The sequence below is a fragment of the Ammodytes marinus genome (assembly GCF_949987685.1).
Source record: "Ammodytes marinus genome assembly, chromosome: 15".
In the NCBI taxonomy this organism is placed as follows: Eukaryota; Metazoa; Chordata; class Actinopteri; order Uranoscopiformes; family Ammodytidae; genus Ammodytes; species Ammodytes marinus.
Window position 1 is genome coordinate 5,800,740 of NC_137219.1, and position 18,872 is coordinate 5,819,611.

At 40.1% G+C, this 18,872-nt stretch overlaps 2 protein-coding genes across 8 annotated transcripts in view; one reads left to right on the forward strand and one right to left on the reverse strand.

Annotated features, from left to right (window-relative positions):
* Positions 1–1,166: 1,166 nt before the first annotated feature.
* On the reverse strand, positions 1,167–10,074 carry atl1 (atlastin GTPase 1; the record flags this gene model as incomplete). Its single annotated transcript, XM_080042799.1, has 14 exons — positions 1,167–1,280; positions 1,946–1,960; positions 2,551–2,982; positions 3,332–3,403; positions 3,561–3,617; positions 3,870–3,997; positions 4,554–4,692; positions 5,163–5,255; positions 5,521–5,577; positions 5,755–5,805; positions 6,214–6,318; positions 7,024–7,158; positions 7,528–7,778; positions 10,035–10,074. 14 exons carry the CDS (start codon positions 10,072–10,074, stop codon positions 1,167–1,169), a joined length of 1,689 nt encoding a protein of 562 aa, XP_079898925.1.
* Positions 10,075–10,527: 453 nt separating this feature from the next.
* map4k5 (mitogen-activated protein kinase kinase kinase kinase 5) overlaps positions 10,528–18,872 on the forward strand; it is a 31,903-nt gene continuing 23,558 nt past the window's right edge. For 6 of the 7 annotated variants that reach the window (XM_080042654.1, XM_080042657.1, XM_080042656.1 and 3 more), the window contains exons 1-3: positions 10,867–11,249; positions 12,481–12,742; positions 16,171–16,228. In XM_080042654.1, coding sequence (XP_079898780.1) covers positions 12,635–12,742; positions 16,171–16,228 — 166 coding nt within the window. In that variant the 5' untranslated portion in view covers positions 10,867–11,249; positions 12,481–12,634. Of the gene's footprint in view, positions 10,565–10,866; positions 11,250–12,480; positions 12,743–16,170; positions 16,229–18,872 lie in introns of those variants that run through there. The other variant, XM_080042655.1, reaches the window with a different exon arrangement.

An 18,872-nucleotide genomic window follows, 5' to 3' on the forward strand; every position in this document is an offset into this window, starting at 1 on the left:
GACAGAGATGTGGAATGAGGATCCTTTTCCAAAAAAGCAGGCCGATCGCCCCCGCCTAATAACAACAAGCTTTGATTCCACAGAACCAGCTACATTCCTCGGATTTGCTCGAACATTCAGTGAGAAACACAACAATGGCTTTTTTTAGCCTGCCACCTCTACAACACAATGGAAACCAAACAGGCACATACACACACACACTCTACTCTCTTTTAAACCTCAAAGACCCAAACACACACACACACACATACATACGTAAAGAGGACCACAGCGGAAATACAAAAAGTGCAAGCGGACTACAAAGTGAGAGAGAGAGAGATAACGTGGTGTGTAAACTTTGAACTGTTGCTAACTCTGTTTTTTTGAGTCTGTCAAACTGGTGCTCTTATTTTGAAAGGTAAATGTCAGCACAAAGCAACTCCCTGATGCAAAACTCTATTGAAAGTAAAATAACAACAGAAATGTGCCATCCTGTGTGTAGCTGTGAAACCTTTTTTTCTTTTTCTTTTTTTTACATGTTATGGCACAAAAACACTTTGTCACAACCATTAAAACTCAATTAATATTATTCTTTCTTATAAAGTATACCTGGTTTTTAAAGAGCATAAAGATGACAGACATTAACCATTTACCATGCTGATGACGCTTGATAACGCTTCATTACTTAAACATATTACAGTACATATTTTGGCTTTCGAACATCGCAGGTCATACAGTAGATATTGTTTCTTATAAACAGCAATAAACGTCAAAGAATAGAACGATAGGCACGAATGAGGAGTTCACACATTTTGGCTATACGTTTGGAAAAATCCTCGTCGTGTGACAAAATGAATAAAACAAAAAACTTGTCTGATATGAAATCAAAAGCGCGCCCGTAGGTTGGATACGCCGGTGTTCTCCTCAGGTGCCCACAGTCAGTGTCTGTACAGGTGTTGTTGTTGTTTTCTATTTCACAGACAAAGTGAGAGACAATGGAAAATGGCATCCATTATTGTTAAAGCAGGCACCCCACTGACGGAGCTGCTCAGACATGGCCTATACATGAACATTATACAGTCCGTTATTAGGGTTTTAAAGTGGTGGACGTATTTTTCTGGGAGACACCAGAATAAAAGAGTGTCTGATTGGTGGGTAACCAGGAAGTCCCTTTTTGTCTCGTCCTATCAGTCCCTCTTCCTGTCCGTTTCCTCGGCGACCTCGTCCACCTGCTGCCCGGGGAAGGCGTGGTGGTACAGGTGCCTGTGATTAGCCGCTACGTTGTACAGCTTGTAGAGAGCCTGTGGAGCAAGGAGAGGGGAGGGGTGGGAGATTAGAGAATTATTTTTATTTTTTGGCATTTTTATTGGATAGTTTTGGAGAGACAGAGGTGAAATGTGGCAGAGAAGGGGAATGACATGCAGAGAACGACCACGGGCTGGATTCGAACCCATGGTCTGCTGCTTCTGAGGACTGAACCTCTATGGGCAGGCGCTCTAACCACTACACCATCAGCGCCCCCCAGAGGTGAGAATTGTCTCCACAAGATTGCATTGGATAATGTCACGGGGGTAGGGGTGAGTGATTTTGGGAACAATGTGGATGGAAAATACGACAACAACAAAGTGACAAAGAAAGTAAAATAATTTAAGAGAAATAATTTCAAATTGTAGCCTACATCTTTCATTGAGGATCTAAATGAAAATAAATTCACAAATAATTTAGATTCTTTCATGATTCACCTTTCAAAATAACCTTTGTGTTTGGTATCAGAGCAAAAAAACTCATTTAGAAATATAAAGGAACGATCACTTATCGTTCTTTACTGTCCAGAGTTTTCTACCGAATCATCTCGACTTTTCTTTTTTTATGAAAGTAGCAATTTTAAGAAAAACCCGTATCCATCAACACTCTCCCAAAACACACTCCAGCATTTCTGCCTTTCTTCTTTAATAATCCCACTCACCTCATTTGTGCTTCCCTGCAGAGGCATTTGAAAGAAAGAAATACATATAGTGTGAGCACAAACACAAGTATAACTCGTATAAATCATGTTCAATAACAATTCATTATTGCTGTAAATGGATCTGGTTTTAGTCTCTCTGTCGCTGATTTAAAGGCAATGGTTGCCCTCTAGTGGTTTGAAGATACTGTATCACCTAGGTTACTGATGAAGACTTGTTCAAAATGCAGTCTTATTTTTTGGGTTGATTTATAACATTACTTGGTGATTACTGTTTCAAATATTGATTAAAGGTGCCACAAGGAACTTTTAAATATTTCTGAAACAGTCTAATTTTTCCTCTGATGATCATAATTGACATATAACAACAAACCAGACCATCAATGCAAAGAACGCTCTTTTAATATAGCTTTTACTTAATGCCTTTGTCATGGGTCCCTCATCCTGGAACTAATAGCTGGCATAGTAAAACACTACCGCTTTTGTCCAAAGGGGGTGGAAGAATGAACAAAAACTGAAAGTTCCCTCAAAGCACCTTTAAGTGAAACAGTCAAATGAATTCTTAACTTCACTAATATTTACATTCATGTGTTGAATGTTGTAATTACCTGGTCCCACAATGCTCCAGCCACCTGGTCGATGACAGCTCCCAGCTCCCTGTACTCTCCGGAGTAGCGGATGTACGCCCAGGTGCAGAGCGTGATCAGTGCCAGACCCAGGATCATGTTACACAAGCTGGCGATTATATCCACGCCCACAAAGCCCGTGATGCCCGCCGCCACATACATGACAAAGATGACCACGAAGAGAGTGGCCGGCGTGCGGGCGGCGTGGAAAATGTTCTTGGAGTCATTGTGCTTGATGTACTGGACAAAGACCTCGTCCACTTCCCCCTCCAGCTGCTGCAGGTAGCGCCGGCTGAACTCCTCCCCTCCCATCTTCTTCACGCCTTTAAAGACCTGCAGAGCCTCCTCTCTGATGACACTGTGTCGGGACTGAAGCTCGGTGGGCGCCAGGAAGGGACGGTCCCCTCCACAGACCTAAGGGACAGAATGGAGAGTTGAACTATTATAATGGACCTGTGAAATTTGCCCCCAACTTTACTTTATCAATCAATCAATCTATCTATCTATCTATCTATTTATCTATCTATCTTATATACCTCATGTGATTGAAAAGCTATGAAGACCTTAAACTTGTGCTCCAAATTGAATGTGTTTAAATAATTGTAATATTTCCTATATAATTTATTTTCTTTTACACTTGTCTGTAGCCACTATAATGTATTTTATATTTTTTTTGTTGAAGTTGTATAATAACATTTAAAAAAAATTTAAAAAATAAGGAATTAATTTAATTGAAAATTCTTGTGTATGTATTTTGACCCACCACCTCCATCTTCTTGTTGTACAGATCCTTTGCAGCTGCGACTGCTGCCAAATTATTGGCCTCTGCTGTGGCCTGAGAGGAAACAAACACAAATACAGTGATCATTCATTTGAATAATAGACAAGATAATTGATCCAATGCGGGGTAAGTAGAAGTACAATAACAGAGGTATCTTTAATAATAAATACACTTTAAATGAATACTTTAAAGACAAGATTGTAAAATGTACCTGCAGCATGGATTTTGGGTGTGGCAGCTCCTCACCTTGGTAGATTTTGATGTATGCCTGAAATGACCAAAGCATTAAAACAAATAAAAGTGGTTCATCAAGAAAAATTAACAAGTTGGATTTTGTCACAGTCGTGTGCAACAACATACTATAACGTCAAGTTTACATTCACTGATATACATAATATAATATGACTTAATATCCAGTGGCACAGACAATTTAAAAAAAAGTAGTCTTAGCTATAAAGATCAAGTATTTCTAAATGAATCTTGACTATACAAAAGAAACAGTTGTTAACACAGTCCTGACCTTGAAGTACTCCAGCAGGCCTCTGCAGGTGATCTTGCTGCCGTTTATCTCCTTTACGTCGATGCTCTTGGGACTCAGAAGCCACGGGACCAGAACCTTCAGGTTGTTTAAGAAATCTCCATCAATCTCTGGATGTAGGAGGAGAGACAAACAACAGCTAGTGAGTGTGTAGTGTTGGTGTTTTTTCATTCTTCTCTGTTCATGTTCTATTTTCATTTTATCTACCTGGTCCTGCTTTTTATTTTGTAAACTACTTTGTTGAGAAAAGCGCTATATAAATAATGCTATGTACTGTATTCAGTTTCTGGTGGTCGTCCAGGAAATAAATGGAGCAAATTTTGGGGCAGCAAACAGCTTGTTTCTCAAAAACAACAGTGCACCACCTGCTCCTGCACAATTCATACACACACTCTACCCTGCACTGGGTGTGTGCGCTTACATATTTATACTTGCTTCACCTCTAGTGTTTAAGCTATTGTTTAGCTTTCTATGCAGCCTATGCAAGTCAGAAAAATACTGCATTCATTCAATTTCCTACAATTTATTTATTTATTCTAAAAAAAATTCATACAGTAGTATTGTCAGTAGTCCTAAATTCTAAATGATCTAATTTGAATTTCTCCATATCTGACTCAGAATCTAAAGCAATGCAAACATGCTCATGATGACTATGCTTCAGTGTACCTTGAATTCTTCCATCAAAGTGTGGGTTGGTGGCCACTTTGAGGCCGGGGTGAGGCATCAGGAAGCAGGAGATGTTGGTGAAACAGGAGTGGATGTGTTTACGCACATTCTGCAGCTCCTCGTGCTGGTTCTCTGAGATCTACACCACAAACAAGACCACACGTATCAAGTGTTAGACGTGCCTTAGTTTGGTTTAGTCTGCCTCGGGTGGATCTGTGCATGATTGTTTAAAGGTATAGTGTGTAATATCAGAGTATTTAGAAGCATCTAGTGATTGATTGATTGATTGATTTATGTATTGATTTATGTATGTATTGATTGATTGATTGATTGGTTTTTCATCTAGTGGGGAGAATAAAGATTGCAATGCTCCCTTGCTAAGATGCCTGAAACTTGGCTATGTAGATATAAAACGCTCATTCTAAGGTAATTCTTAAAACATCTTTATTTTCAAGGAATTATACACTAATTAAAACAAGCTTGTGAATATCATATTCCATTTCTACCAAGTCTGTACTGAAAAGTGCAAACAAATTCTACACGCTGCACCTTTAAACCCTTTAACGTTATCAGCATCAATCACAAAAAAACACATTGGTGCCAACTGACCTTCAGTCTCTTCTCAAGGAACTGCATGCCTCCTTCCTGTCCATAGGGAAACTCGTATGGAAAGCTCCAGTCTCGAACCAGGAAAATCATGGACTAAGGAAAAGGGGGGAAAAAACTACCATGTGACTCTTGTTAATGGTGATGCTATCTTCTACTGTACATTAAGGTTGTGTCGACTTTCAAATACTTTAACCTTCCTTTGCTCATTGGATTTCCTCACATAATGAACCGCAATCCAATATTTCAAGATGCTTCAAGCAAACACTATAATTAAGTTGCAAATGTCATTTCCTGACATTTAGAAGCAATCAGCACTCTGTTGGAGATCCAGCCGTAAAGTGAAAATGACATACAGTACCTGGAACGGCTTGAGGAAAGTCTCCTCCATCGCTAGTCGGCCGTACTCTGTGAAAAGCTGAAATGAGAAAGATGAGACGAAATCAGTTTGGATGTGACATGTTGTGATTAAGTACAACAGACCGACAGGAAGCTTTTAAATGTCAATGAGAGCACTTTCATTCAAAGCAGATTCAATGGCAGCAGCTATCAATCCTGCATTAGTATTAGTGGTGTTGACACTTGACAATGTTACCTGCAAGTGCTGAAGGTCGTCCTCTTGTACATTCTGTGAGATGTTGTAAACCTGAAAAAAGACCATTCATTCACATTAATATACATATATATATTTATTACATCCTTTTAATACAATGATTATGGGGTTTGAAAACCGAGAACATGCTGACAATTGCCAATTAGCTATTGAGAATGCCATTAGTTTTGTAGGTATTTTGGTACATAAAGGTAAAAACCATAGTTATTCAAATTCATCCCGAGGGGAACATGAATGGTTGCACCAAATATCATGGCAATCCAACCAACAGCTGTTGAGTTATTTCAGTCTGGATTAGGTATAAACATTGACCACAATTTATACCTCACTGCTAGCAGCTTGGCCTAAAGATGCAATCATATATTCATTGATTCACATATACATTTGCATAGTCTTTGCTGCAGTAAAGGCAGTAGGTCAGACAGGTGAATGTCAGTGTACCTGCATGGAGCTGATCATGGTGCTCAGAGCGAACACAGTGGCTGAATCCCTCAGTGTTGACTGGCTGTCAAACGTTCCCTGTGTGTCCATTAGCAACACAGCGACCTGGGGAATAAACACAGATAAAGACACTGACTTGTGCTGCGACAAGGTTGCCTCATTGTTTCTGTTAGCTATATTGGGCTGAGAAAAGTGAGTCGTAATAAGAGAGTTTGGGGGATCAGAAAATATCCCTGCATTCCAATACCCATACTTCTGCTATTTAGCATGGTAGAAAAAAGATGTGGGATGTCCTTATTTTTGTGGCCAGATTTAGCATGCTTAGAAATACCCAGATGACTATTACATCCGGCCGAGATTTTAAGTGTTGAAATCAGACTGCTATTTGGGCGATTCTGACCCACAATCCAATGCACACCGGAAGTGATGTCACATCGACAGAGCCTCCATATGAAAACAAACGGGGATGCAACGGATATAAAAGCAAGAAGCAAGATCAAGGTGCAAGGTTATGATGAAATAAATAAGTACAAGTATGTCCAAATTGTAACATACTGGATGCCTACTAGATTATTTTTATGCTTAGATGTAGTATGTAGAATAGAAAAAAGAAAGAGTATGCGATTTGGAACACATCCATTATCATAAAAAGTTCAAATGTGTCCAACTTTATCATTGTAAGCAGTGAAAAGGGAGTGTAGTCTTACGCTGACCTGAGGGCAAAGCTATTAAAGTATCATTGTCATAATTAATCATGTCTTAATGTACCTCGTTTGTTGCATTGTAATAATCTGACTCTAAAGACCTCACCTTTCTCCCGTCTGGCTTGTCCACCAGGAACACCTCACTCCAGATCTGGATGCCTGTGGTCTCCCTCTCTGATCCCCCTCTCCAGGAGAAGCCTGTCAGAGGCTCGTCTGCGTCTCCCAGCCAGCCTTCAGACGCCTGGGCACACAGGTCTTAGTTTAATACTTCCATTTTCTGTCCATTTTGAAGGTATTCATTTTAATTTATTTACATTTCTGGTACTGGATGTACATTTTTTCAAAGGTGCTACGAGGAACTTTTAAATATTTCTGAAACTGTCTCATTTTGCCTCTAATGATCATAATCATATGTAGACCAGATCACTGCAAATAATTATATTTTCATTAGTTTTTCTAATGCCTTTGTCTTGGGTACGCTCACTTGGGAACAACAGCTGGCGTAGTAAAAACACTACCACTTTTGTCCAAAAGGGGGTGCAAGACTTAACACAAACTGAAAGTTCCTCGAAGCACCTTTACATTGCCCATGCACAGTCAGTCACTTTACCTGGTTGTACATGTAGCGCAGCATGAAGTCCATGAGGAAAGACTTCCCTTTGCGGAAGGCCCCGGCCACAGAGATGGCCACCACCTCTCTGTCTCTGACCTCCTCTGACAGCAGGATGCGACTGAGCGCCGCCTCGTCCAGCTCAAAGGTGTGGTCGTCTTTCACCAGCAGCACCTGGATGGGCCGCGCCCGTCCGTCAGGCTCCTCCTCCTCGGAGCTCCAGTCGTAGACATGTTTGTCACTGAGGGACCCTACAGAACAAGACAGACGGGTGAAGATTCAAATACAGTACAAGTAGTAGACATGGAGAAATATAGAAAATCCACCCTAAAGGGAAGGTAGAATGAACCTTAAAGCTATAGCGCGTAACTTCTTGAATGAAACCGACATTCATTGATATGAAAAAGTTACGCACTTACGCTTTTACTAAACATATTTTCTTCTCGATATACGGTTATATGCAGCTTAATGATAATGTTGCTGATAAGTTTTTCGCCTGCTAATGTTTTTCTACATAATGACTTGTGATTAGCCCTTGAAATGTCAGCTACAACATTATTATGTGAGCGAGGGAAGAGCCAGAACTCATTGACGGAGATGATAAGGAAACGTTGTGGTCCATTAAGCGAGGGGTAACAGGAAAGTTGAGTCCATCATTCCTTCCTGTTAGATCAATAGCCAATGACCAACAAGCTTGTTAATACTGATGATGAATCACGCCGGGTCCCAATCCATCCCATCTGTTTGCATGCAATGAGATCATGGCGCATTCAGAGGCAGCTTTTTTTTCTAGAGCTTTCCTGGCAGTCTGTTTAAAATCTCTGCCGCCTCATGTAGAGATTGCAAGATGCACGACCTGTCCTGATGCAGACTGAGATTCGGGGGAGCAATTTTTTAGCTTGACCAAGCCTTATCTCGGGAGCTCTGCATTTATTTCTCAGGCTGGTCTCACAAAACTAGGCAATTTCAGCCTCGGAAATTCCCATTCATGCAATGTATGACAAACCTGTGTGTCAGAACATAGGAGTTCTGCAAAGCCCAAACAAAAACCTCACACTCATCACTTACTCCAATCTATGTGGTTGTGGTAAAATAGGGTACGGTACGGTACGGTATGATATGATTCGATATTTTTGTCACTTTTTTTGTCAGAGAGCAAAAGTCTGAAGTCAGCAGCTCCATTAACAACATCACAGAAAGTACAAGCATTAAGAAGAAAAGACAGGACACAAAAATACACACATTCAACATCTAAAATTAAAGAAGAGGACAACATTCAAGGCCCATCAGCGTGCATATGATCTGGGATTAAGCGCCGTATTCAGTTTGAGGAGTGACTGGTCCAGAAAAGAGTGCTTCAGTCTAACCTTATTATATTTTCTGAACCCATTATCCAATTTGAGGGCAACAAATTGTAATTGTATTGGTGTTAACGTTGAGGATGCAAGAGGCAGATCATGACTCTCAAAAAGGCACCGTGAAAAGATAAAAGGAGTAGTGAGCACAATTTGTTTTTGGGAGAGTGTGCTAAAAGATTAATGCTGTGGGTGCCAAGAATGAACAAGTGAATTATTTACGGAGGAATTATCCAAGGTTTTCTCTCAGTCAGTTTGACTTCACATCTCCTGCAAGAGGGCGTCCTCTTTAGCCAGGGACCCGGCACTAGCCCGCCCGGCCCGCCCGCCTGCCTGGTTAACCTGATCATGTTGCTGCTGCTACTGCTGCCATAAGAACAACCAAAGACGTCATATCATACTGTCTGCTCAAAGTGGGTCAGACCAGATAAACTCTATAATGTCACATAGCAGCATTTCCCTCTCTCCTTTTCAACCTTGATACACTCCTCCAGTCCCCCATAACCCCTCCTATTGCCGGGCCTGAATGTGAAGTTAACATGGGCTATAGATGACAGTGACAATTAGGATATTAGGATGCTGGTTGTCATCCTATCATCCCATTATGGACGTTATAATGGTGAGGATTAGTGTAGAGATAATGTCGATGAGAATTAGTGACAAGCTATTTAATGATGCATTATTACATAATTTGATGCCAGATGCACCACAGTCCATCACAGGAGGGAGGTTCAGTGTAATAATCATAATAAAACCAGAAGGTTATTCTCAGGCCTTTATAGGGCCTGCACCGCCCCGACAGAGCATTTCCTGTATGCTGGTTATTGAAAAACATATCTCACCATGGGTGTCAATCGTGGAACTGAAAATGTATGTATTTTAAATGTCGGCTCTCTCAAGCTTTATTGACCGATTTCTATGCAGTGACAAACAGAAAATAAGTGTATTTTACGTCACTAATAAAATAACATATCAGGATGACTATACATAGGCAACACGCTGGTCAGAATTCTGTGTCGAGACGAAAACAAGCCCTTCGTCATGAACATCTTGAGTGACTGCATAGCTTACACACCCTTGCCTCGACAGGAATAAAGGGGGGAAATGTATGTGCGTCAGGAAAAGCATAAAAATATTAAATATTGTACGTACACTCACCCCAGCTGTCTCTTTCTTTGCGGTGTTTCGCCATTATACGCTCCTTATATCCCTCTGTTCGTCTGTTAATCAGCGACCTGAGTCGGTAGTCATGGGTGTCGAGGGTTGGGAGGATGCCCTAGCTCCACTAAAACGATGCTCGGATGATGGAGCTTTTTTTTCTCTCGCCCAGCGTTATGCAGGTTGTAACCTACAAACGTACCGGCAGAGGGCGCTGTTGTCTGTTGTTCCTACTCACTGGGAAAGTATAGCGGCTTAATAATAGGGGGAAACATTGAATGTGGTTCACCATGCATTGTGTTGAAATAAGCGCAGCCACAGAGCCACATAGTATGTCAAGTATGAGCTTTGCAAATGATGTCAAGTCTCCTTCATCTAGCCCGAAAGTACCGTCTCAGCTTCCATCGGTAGGTGGCAGTAACTACAAAGAGATTGGAATGCATGCTGCCTTAGAGGACTATCGTTACTATCCAAGCTCAAATGGTGGTAGAAGTGTAGCCTAGGTAAGCAGTAGTGGAATACAAGTAAGTACATTTACACAAATACAACCAACTACCAAATACATGACTAAAATTAAGCCTAATTGAAAAGACGCAAATGTCTACTTTTGCTTTTAAAAAATTTGCTAAAGTGAAAAGATTGCTTGAATAAGCTAAACTGTTTTTTTTAAACAAGAAGCAATACATCTATAACACATAAATTTTGACATATTTATGTGTCTATTTTCTTGAATACATTTTATGTATTTTCTACACTGTATTATTGTATTGATTTACATTTTTGCATGGATCGATTTTCCGAGGATCCTTTAAACGCAGCATCAGGATCCTGTAAGTGCGACTCCACAGAGATTAACAGCAGACTGTTGCTCTCTTTCGGGTGGTTTTTCCTTAAATTTGTACGGAATAAATTTAGTGTACAACTTGTTTTTATGAATGTATTTCACGCTCAGTAGTTAACAAAGGAGTGGGACTCGTCTCTGAAGCTGTCAGCGGAGGGAAATGACATGTCAGCGGCTGAACTTAAAGCTGTAACGTCCTCGCTGCTGCCGTTAAACTGAAGTTTATTACTGTTTCCTCGATAACAAAGGAGGGAGCTTTTTCTCTGTTTCTGTGCGGTTATTCGACGCGTTTTTTGCGGGTTATTTGCGGCTTGGGAAACACTCAACAATGCAAGACGTACTTCTGCGTGGAGTTCACATTGTTAAAGGTAGGCACGGTTGAAAGTTGGACCCAGTAGCTAGTTAGCATTAGCTGTTAGCCAATTGATGCTAAGCCCCTAACTCAACGTATCCATAGTTTCTGGCTATGTGCTGGACTGACCACAGTGTCCTTGCTAACGTTATTTTATGAGCTCTGCGTAACTTAGGCATGTTAGTTTAAGTGTTAAGTTGTTGTTGTTGGCTGACATCTATGTGACAATGTCCTAATCTGTTCTGGTGCCATTGACGCACATTAGTTGTATTGTTCACATCGTTAATTCTATTTCAACCCTTCATGCATGAATTACAGCAAACTGGGTCAGGAATGTTTTACTCTTCATGCACGAAACACACATTTATCAAGCAGTTTTTCAATATATGTAAGAAGTTAAATATGTTTTAACAAACCAATGCTACAAGGATATATTATGTGACAACTTTTCAATGCATAGAAAAACATTCTAATAATAATAATAATAATAATGTAAAATTCACTGTGGTGTGCAACTATTCCATCAAGCAAAAAAAACATGCATACTATACAATATAACCGCTTTTCAATAGCTAACCATTGTAGTGACCACTATGCATGAAAGTCAAGGGTTAAGTAAAGATCAAAGTACTTCGTCCAATACTGAGAAAACAGAATATATCACATATTAAAAAAACACTAAACTACAAGTTTAAAAAAATCCTGAATTCAAACTTCTCTCTTAATGCACTTATACACTGAACAATTTAATGGAAGATAAAATAGATATAGGCCTACAGGTAAGAAAGAAAAAAAGTAAAACAAAGCTGAACAAATCAATGTTAAATGAATACAGGACTATTGTGTACACAGAAAGAGGTGAAACAAATATATTTATTTAAAGCAACAACATACAATGTCCATATTCAAGTCAATTGTTTCTGCGGTAACTGAATATTACATATTACAATAACTGAATATTATTTCCTTGTTAAGGCGTTGGCTAACAGCAAAGGATTTATTTTGATTTATAATGACAGCTTCATTTGTTACATGCTCCTTGTTGTTATTATTTCAAATTCAACACGATCACATTTTTGTAGCTATAATTTATTTACACATTTATACTCCATCGTGCACTGACACTAACTTCAGTGCAGTAATCCAAAAGTGCAAAACTTAATTTTTTCTCAAACACTTTTGTGTTGCCTTTCTACATTAACGTTAGTTTAAAGGTTTGCTTAACTTTTCTAATGTCTCTCTATCAGGACATGGAGCCCGGAAGAGGACCGTCTGAGCAACAGTGATCCACTTTGAATCAGGGTCTTCACTTCACCAAAGGGACCTCCAACATCCACCCGCCCACCAACCAGATTTGATCAAGCCAACTAAATGTAAAGGAATCGTTTGGTTCAAGCCACCATGGATATCTTTCCCCGGCCAAGCGGTGAAATCCAGAGGAGGAACCCTCAGCATGACTTTGAGCTCATTCAGAGGGTGGGAAGTGGCACATATGGAGACGTGTACAAGGTACAGTGGACTTATTACTGGTTCCCACACAAAGCCTGCTTTAGGCAATAGAATACAATTCAATCAACTTTATTTAGTTGTTGGGAACTTCATTTGTGTAGAACACCAGTGCATTTTCACATACCCAGCAACACAATATACCACACACACACATATCGCATACTAGCAGTGGTCAGTATGTACAACCTGCTAAGCACAATACATGAAGAATAGGTAATACAAAAACATTAAGATATATTAATCATAGTGGCATTTAGGGTCAAGTTAAAAAGAATGGTGTTAAAAATTAAATATGAAAAGTATATATAAATAGATCAACTATTCATGAGTCCAGTTTTAGGATTAATCACCCTGTTGTTAAAAATCTAAGAGAGTGTTGTTTGTGTTGTAAGTCACATTAACACGTGGCAAATGCATTTCACAGTAGCTGCTGAATGAGAGCCCAGTCCTACATCCATTGTAATATTTCTTCTTCGGCTAAAAAAAGAGAACTTTTTGGCAGGAATAATTAGTTAACACATGACATAATGATCTAAGACTGGGGGATACACTGTAACTCGCCTATCGAGGAAAAATAAAATGTGCCATATATTCATTGTGATTTATAAGACAATACTATCGTATAGAGTTGCAATGCTAAGTTGATTGATGGATGAGTAGAAAGTTAATCTGTAACTGGCTCCAGCTTTTCATAGTATAACCATACATGATTGTAAATCTCCTACTTCTGGGTTGTGGACGGTTCGTCTGAAAAATAAGAAATTTGAAGATGTCACTTTGGGTCCCTGGAAACTGTGATAACCATTTAGGAGATACGACTTTCTCCCTGTTCCTCCTTTGCCAACAGTGACAGAAGAATTGTATTTTTTTATTGGCATGTGCCATGTGCTAAAGAGATGGACAGCACTATGCACAAATGATCATTTTCTTACAGTTCTATGAAAAATGAAAGTTTATCATGAAACTGACTAGCATAAGATATTTCATCCAAATTATCCCCACTTTCTCTCTGTTGGCCGTGGCGACGTTTGTTTTGCTGGAGAGTTTTTTTTCTCTTGTTTGTCCATCTGCCAGCAATAAAGCAGCGGAGCCATCTGATGCAGAGCGTGATGGTTGAGGCAGCCTGTCATGGTCTCTCCATACAAAGCCCCTAGCTCGGTCCAGCCCCCACCCCCAGACAGCAGGCCGCCGGTGGAATGCTGCGCCTGGTATTCTCCCACAGCTCGCAGGCCCAGCTCGAGGGCTGCAGCCGGCTGAAATATGATCAGGCCCCTGTCTAAACATGCGTCTCACTATATGGGTGTGTCCTGGGCCGCACTGACAGCGGAAACACCTCAACATTGGGAATAGTCCTCCATTGGGCCTAGTGACTTTTAAGGGGCACAGCATTTAGCTATTTGTATGATCTCTGACATCTGATTTTATCATTTAGTTATTACTGGTGATGATGATTCATTTATCTTAATCCTAATGTCGGGCACTACAGTTAGTAAAGCTCAGATCTATGTAGACATCAGTCACACCTGTTGTTCACTAAGTCTGCCATGATGATTGATCTCGTGTGAAACCCTGGTCTCTTTAGAGGTTGGTTACATGCCAGACTTCTCCTTCCTTAAGTCAAAGGTTGTTCAAGCTGTTTCATCTGCTGCTCAACTTACCACTTCCCCTTTTTCAGTTTATAGTTCTCAGGTTGGCTTTAGCTATAGCGCAGGCAATGTAAAGATAGACACACATGTTCTTAAACAAGTTTTTGGTCATTACTCAAACATACACAAGTGTTCTTTCTCATGTCTCTTCGCAGAATATAGTTCTCTCATGCGTCTGTGTGTTTTGCACATGTGGTTTAGCTGCCGAACAAGTTTTAGGTCTTTCGGTGGTATGCTGTTTATGCGTGTGAATCACCAGCACATTCCCAGTGTTGAAAGGTGGCCACGCCGGAGGGGTTTTATGGTTTGACGGTTGATTTAGCTGCTCGTCCCGTCACTTCACTGTTCACTCCCACAGATTACGGAACATGCCGTCTTGACCTGGATTTGCTAGTCATTGCAACCTACTTTAAGATGGATCTCACACATGATGGATGGATTTGTTCCTACATCTAAATGCATTGGGCTTTATCCTTAGGCAAAATCAACTGTCAAGCTGTGAAGATGGTTCGGCATTAATACATCGAAGAAGCAAGGAGCAAAAAGAATACCAATCTTTAAAGCCTCGCAAAACCTGATCTAAAATAGTAAAAATCCCGATATATCAAAGTTGGGTGTCTCAATAAGCTTTAACAAACATCTGATTGAAAATAAATGCTCAGAAATATTTCAAAACCTTGTTTGAAAAAAATAAAAGCTTTTTTACTGTCTAGACTAGAGAGTTTGACAGGACTGTGTGGGCGTGGCCAAAACAAACTGTCTCCATGGCAACAATGAATGTTTTTAAAGAATGTGCGGGCATCTGATGCACCCCAAAGAAGCAAATAGAATACCAAGATTCAACAAAATGCTACTCTCAGATTGACTCAATCACACGTCAACAACTGCAGCAGAGACATTTAAAGTTTTACTGGCACAGCTATAGCCACACGTAGTCCCTTCACTCCACTTCTCATCCAATTTACATGCGACTGTGGCTCAGGTGATCAAAGGGTTGGCGGTTCGATCCCCGCCCTGCCACTTGTGTCATGGTTGTTGTGTGACACTTCACCCACCTTGTCTTGTGTGAATGTGTATGACTGCTGTATGTTTGAGGTAGTGGTCAGAGGCGCGGAATGGCAGCCGTCGGTCTGCCCCAGGGCAGCTGTGGCTACTATTGTAGTTTACCACCACCAGTATGACTGTGTGTGAATGAATGGAACCTGGAACCCTGTAAAGCGCTTTGAGTGTGATTAAAAGCGCTATATAAATCCAATCCATTATTATTTATTTTGTTTAACGCTTTAATGTAGGCCAATACTGTAACCGAAGTATTGGAATATAGTATAATGTTATATTAAAATCAAATTATTGTATAATGTTATTGTTATGGAAGTTGAGGCTAAAAAATATTAGTGGGGGGAAAAAATCAATAATTCCGTGAAATCAAGGCAATACGAGCAAGTTTGTTGTTTTGCCTGAAACAGTCCCAGTGTTTCCTCAATTAATTTATTCAATTATTTGGTCTAAAGAATGTCCAAATATAGATTTCCCATTATGGTTACGTGAAGCCAACGCCGGTGATGACTTGTTTTTGTCCAACCAACTGTCCAAATCCTGGATATTTTCTATTTACCTTTTTAAAAAGAGAAAAACAAAAGTGAAAAAAAAATGTACGTTTGACTTTCTGGAACCAGGCAATGTTGAGCATTGTTTGACATGAACAGTTTGAAAATGCGTTGAACAGTAAGAGAATTGTGATATTTGTAGCTTATCTGACAGCTGGGCTGTTGTGTCTTTCAGGCTCGAAACCTTAAAACCGGGGAGCTTGCTGCTGTGAAGATCATAAAGTTGGAACAAGGTAAGAGTCTTCTCCACGTTACCTTTTTCTCATGCCACTGATAAGGGGGGAAAAAACGGTTTATCTGAGTTGTTGTCAAGAGCTGAACAATAAGGAGAAGTCTGGAAAATGTTTCCAGTGTTTTGAATGATCAAAAAGTTCTAAAAATACTTAAAAAATGTGGTGGTGCTGTCTCAAAACTCAGGACTCAGAATATTTATGTGCTCATATGCCCAGTTTTGTTTCACATATTTTTATATTTTCTATGCAAAGTATTGATCTTTATTGACAGCCAAGGTTCTGCACTCTTTAAAAAAAAAAAACTATTGTGGATATTGACCAAAGTCTAAAAAATGACATAATTATTAGAAAAAATGTCTTCAAACCTAGAAAAAATGTCTTCAAACCATATCACACACAATGAGGTATGAGATTTTCAATGTGAAGGAGGAGAGGTATCATCTCTGACTGTTCCCAGCTTTGGGGTCTGTGCTGTTGGGTGACCTAGTGACAGTTAGTGCGAACAGGATTAGTGGGATTATGATGGGGGCTTTGTACGACCAGCATCCAGCCTGAGCTCAGCTGATTACCAGGCAGCCAAGGAGGAGATTCACTTGTGTTTGTTTTCTCTTTCATGCATCATGTCACTGTTGTTATTACGCATGCTGCCACACAGAGGATGTGGGGCTAGCGGTGTGGTGAAGGCTTACACCCATTCTATGCACCGTTCATCTTGTCAAGTTTTTCAACAGGATCGCTACAACAACAAAAAAGTTTGACTTCTTGATTAATATGTAGATGTCTTGAGTTGTTATATTCATGCACACATTCTGATGGAATATGGGAGGAGGGGGGATTAGTGTGTGTGTGTATGAAGCAAAGGATCGGGGGGGTTAGCCAGACAACAAGGGAATGGAAATGGTTTATTCATGCTGTCATGACTTTTGATTTTAGAAATTGTATTAAAAAAAAAGGAAAAAAAATCCCTGTATATTTTATTAGCTGAAGTGTTCAACTTTCAATTCAAATATAACACAGTGAATGTTTCCATTGTCATAATGAACAGTATTCCCAAACAAATCTTGAGTTGTAGAAGATGTGAATTGACATTATATAACCCAGCCTACGTCGTCCTGTTCAAGCAGAACTCTTTTCTTTCCCCCCTCCTTCTGCAAGTCACTCCTTCACTGTGCTTGAGGTAAACAGCTTTGGGTGGACCCCAGAATCAAACAGGTTTGACCAGGAGGAGTGCCTGACGCTGGTATGAAGTTAAAGGTCAGAGTGAGAGAGAAAGGACTGGTGAAGCCCTCTGGCTGCTGGGGCTGTAGGGCACATCACTGGTTAATCAGATAAATCAGTTGGTTAACAACTATTTCATACCAAATTAGTGTCTGCACTCCTTGACTGTTGGGGGGGAAATGGAAAAATGGGACAGTTTAGCTTTTGTTCTGTCTCTTTCCCCCTGTCTCTGTCCTCTCTTGCAGAGTACAAACTTTTAGTAGTGGCCTCCTGGAAGTTTCCATTAGAAATTCTTCTGCAAGCCATTTGGGTGTGGATCAACGTCCCTCATCTCTGCAGGCGGTTACATTTATTTCCCACAAGATGTTAGGCCCCAACAGAAGCAGTAGATCTCCTCGGATGGGGCTTAATTAGTGATCAGTTTTTCATTTGAAGTTGAAAGCTGTACTATGTGAGATTTAAAATTTTTAAAAATGTTTTATGTTATTTTTCACTGGCATTTTGTTCACAACAACCATTCCACTTAAAATGTACTGTGACTACACTAGACATCTTCTCTAAATACTATTTTGAGTATCTAAGGTCTTCCCCTTTACATTGGCACCAGAATTTGCATAACTATTCGGCCAATTACTTTGACATGGCAGAGCAGCCAATAAGGAGACCACAAATGCCTGTTACATTGTCACGTGGTGCAACTTTGAAGATAAAGAATGTTTCTTTAAAGATGTCATTTCGGGGCGCCCTTAGCTCAGTTGGTAGGGCGTCCCCCCATGGGCCTCGGCCAGGAGCGAACCCGTGTTTGATTCGCCCGCGGTCGTTCTCTGCATGTCACTCCCCTCTCTGCCCCATTTCAACTCTCTCTACACTGTCAATAAAGCATAAAAATGCCAAAAAATATATATACAGTATATGTCATTTCGTGGGCAAACTGACAGATCATTGGTCATGAGTCAAGACTTAACATTGAAAATCTCTGACACATTCATTTGAAACTTGAAGAGATGAGCGGAGATGTTATATTCAGAGAGTATGGGGGAAGCGCTCAGTCTGAGAGGAAGTGGCTATAGGCCTCAACTCACCAACAAGAGAAGATTGTCTCATGTTTTCTTTTTTTGACCAAGCTCAGAGTCATGTCACTAAAATTACCCATGCTCAAATTTTTGTGGCTTCTTGCACCAATGGCTTTCTGTCAACAGATATATTTTAAAATGTTTGGGTTCAACAGTAGTTTGTCTCTATGTGAATAGCACTAAATAATGTGGTAATATGTAATTGGAACCGGATTGAGTCCCCTAAAGTGACTTTCTATTGGCTTGTTTTAATGTGGAAAACGAAGGAAACTGTCATCATTAGCTTAGCTGTGTGTCGAAGCAGTAAAGCATCCCAACTGTACCACACAAATAAACAAGAAAGACTCTTGAGG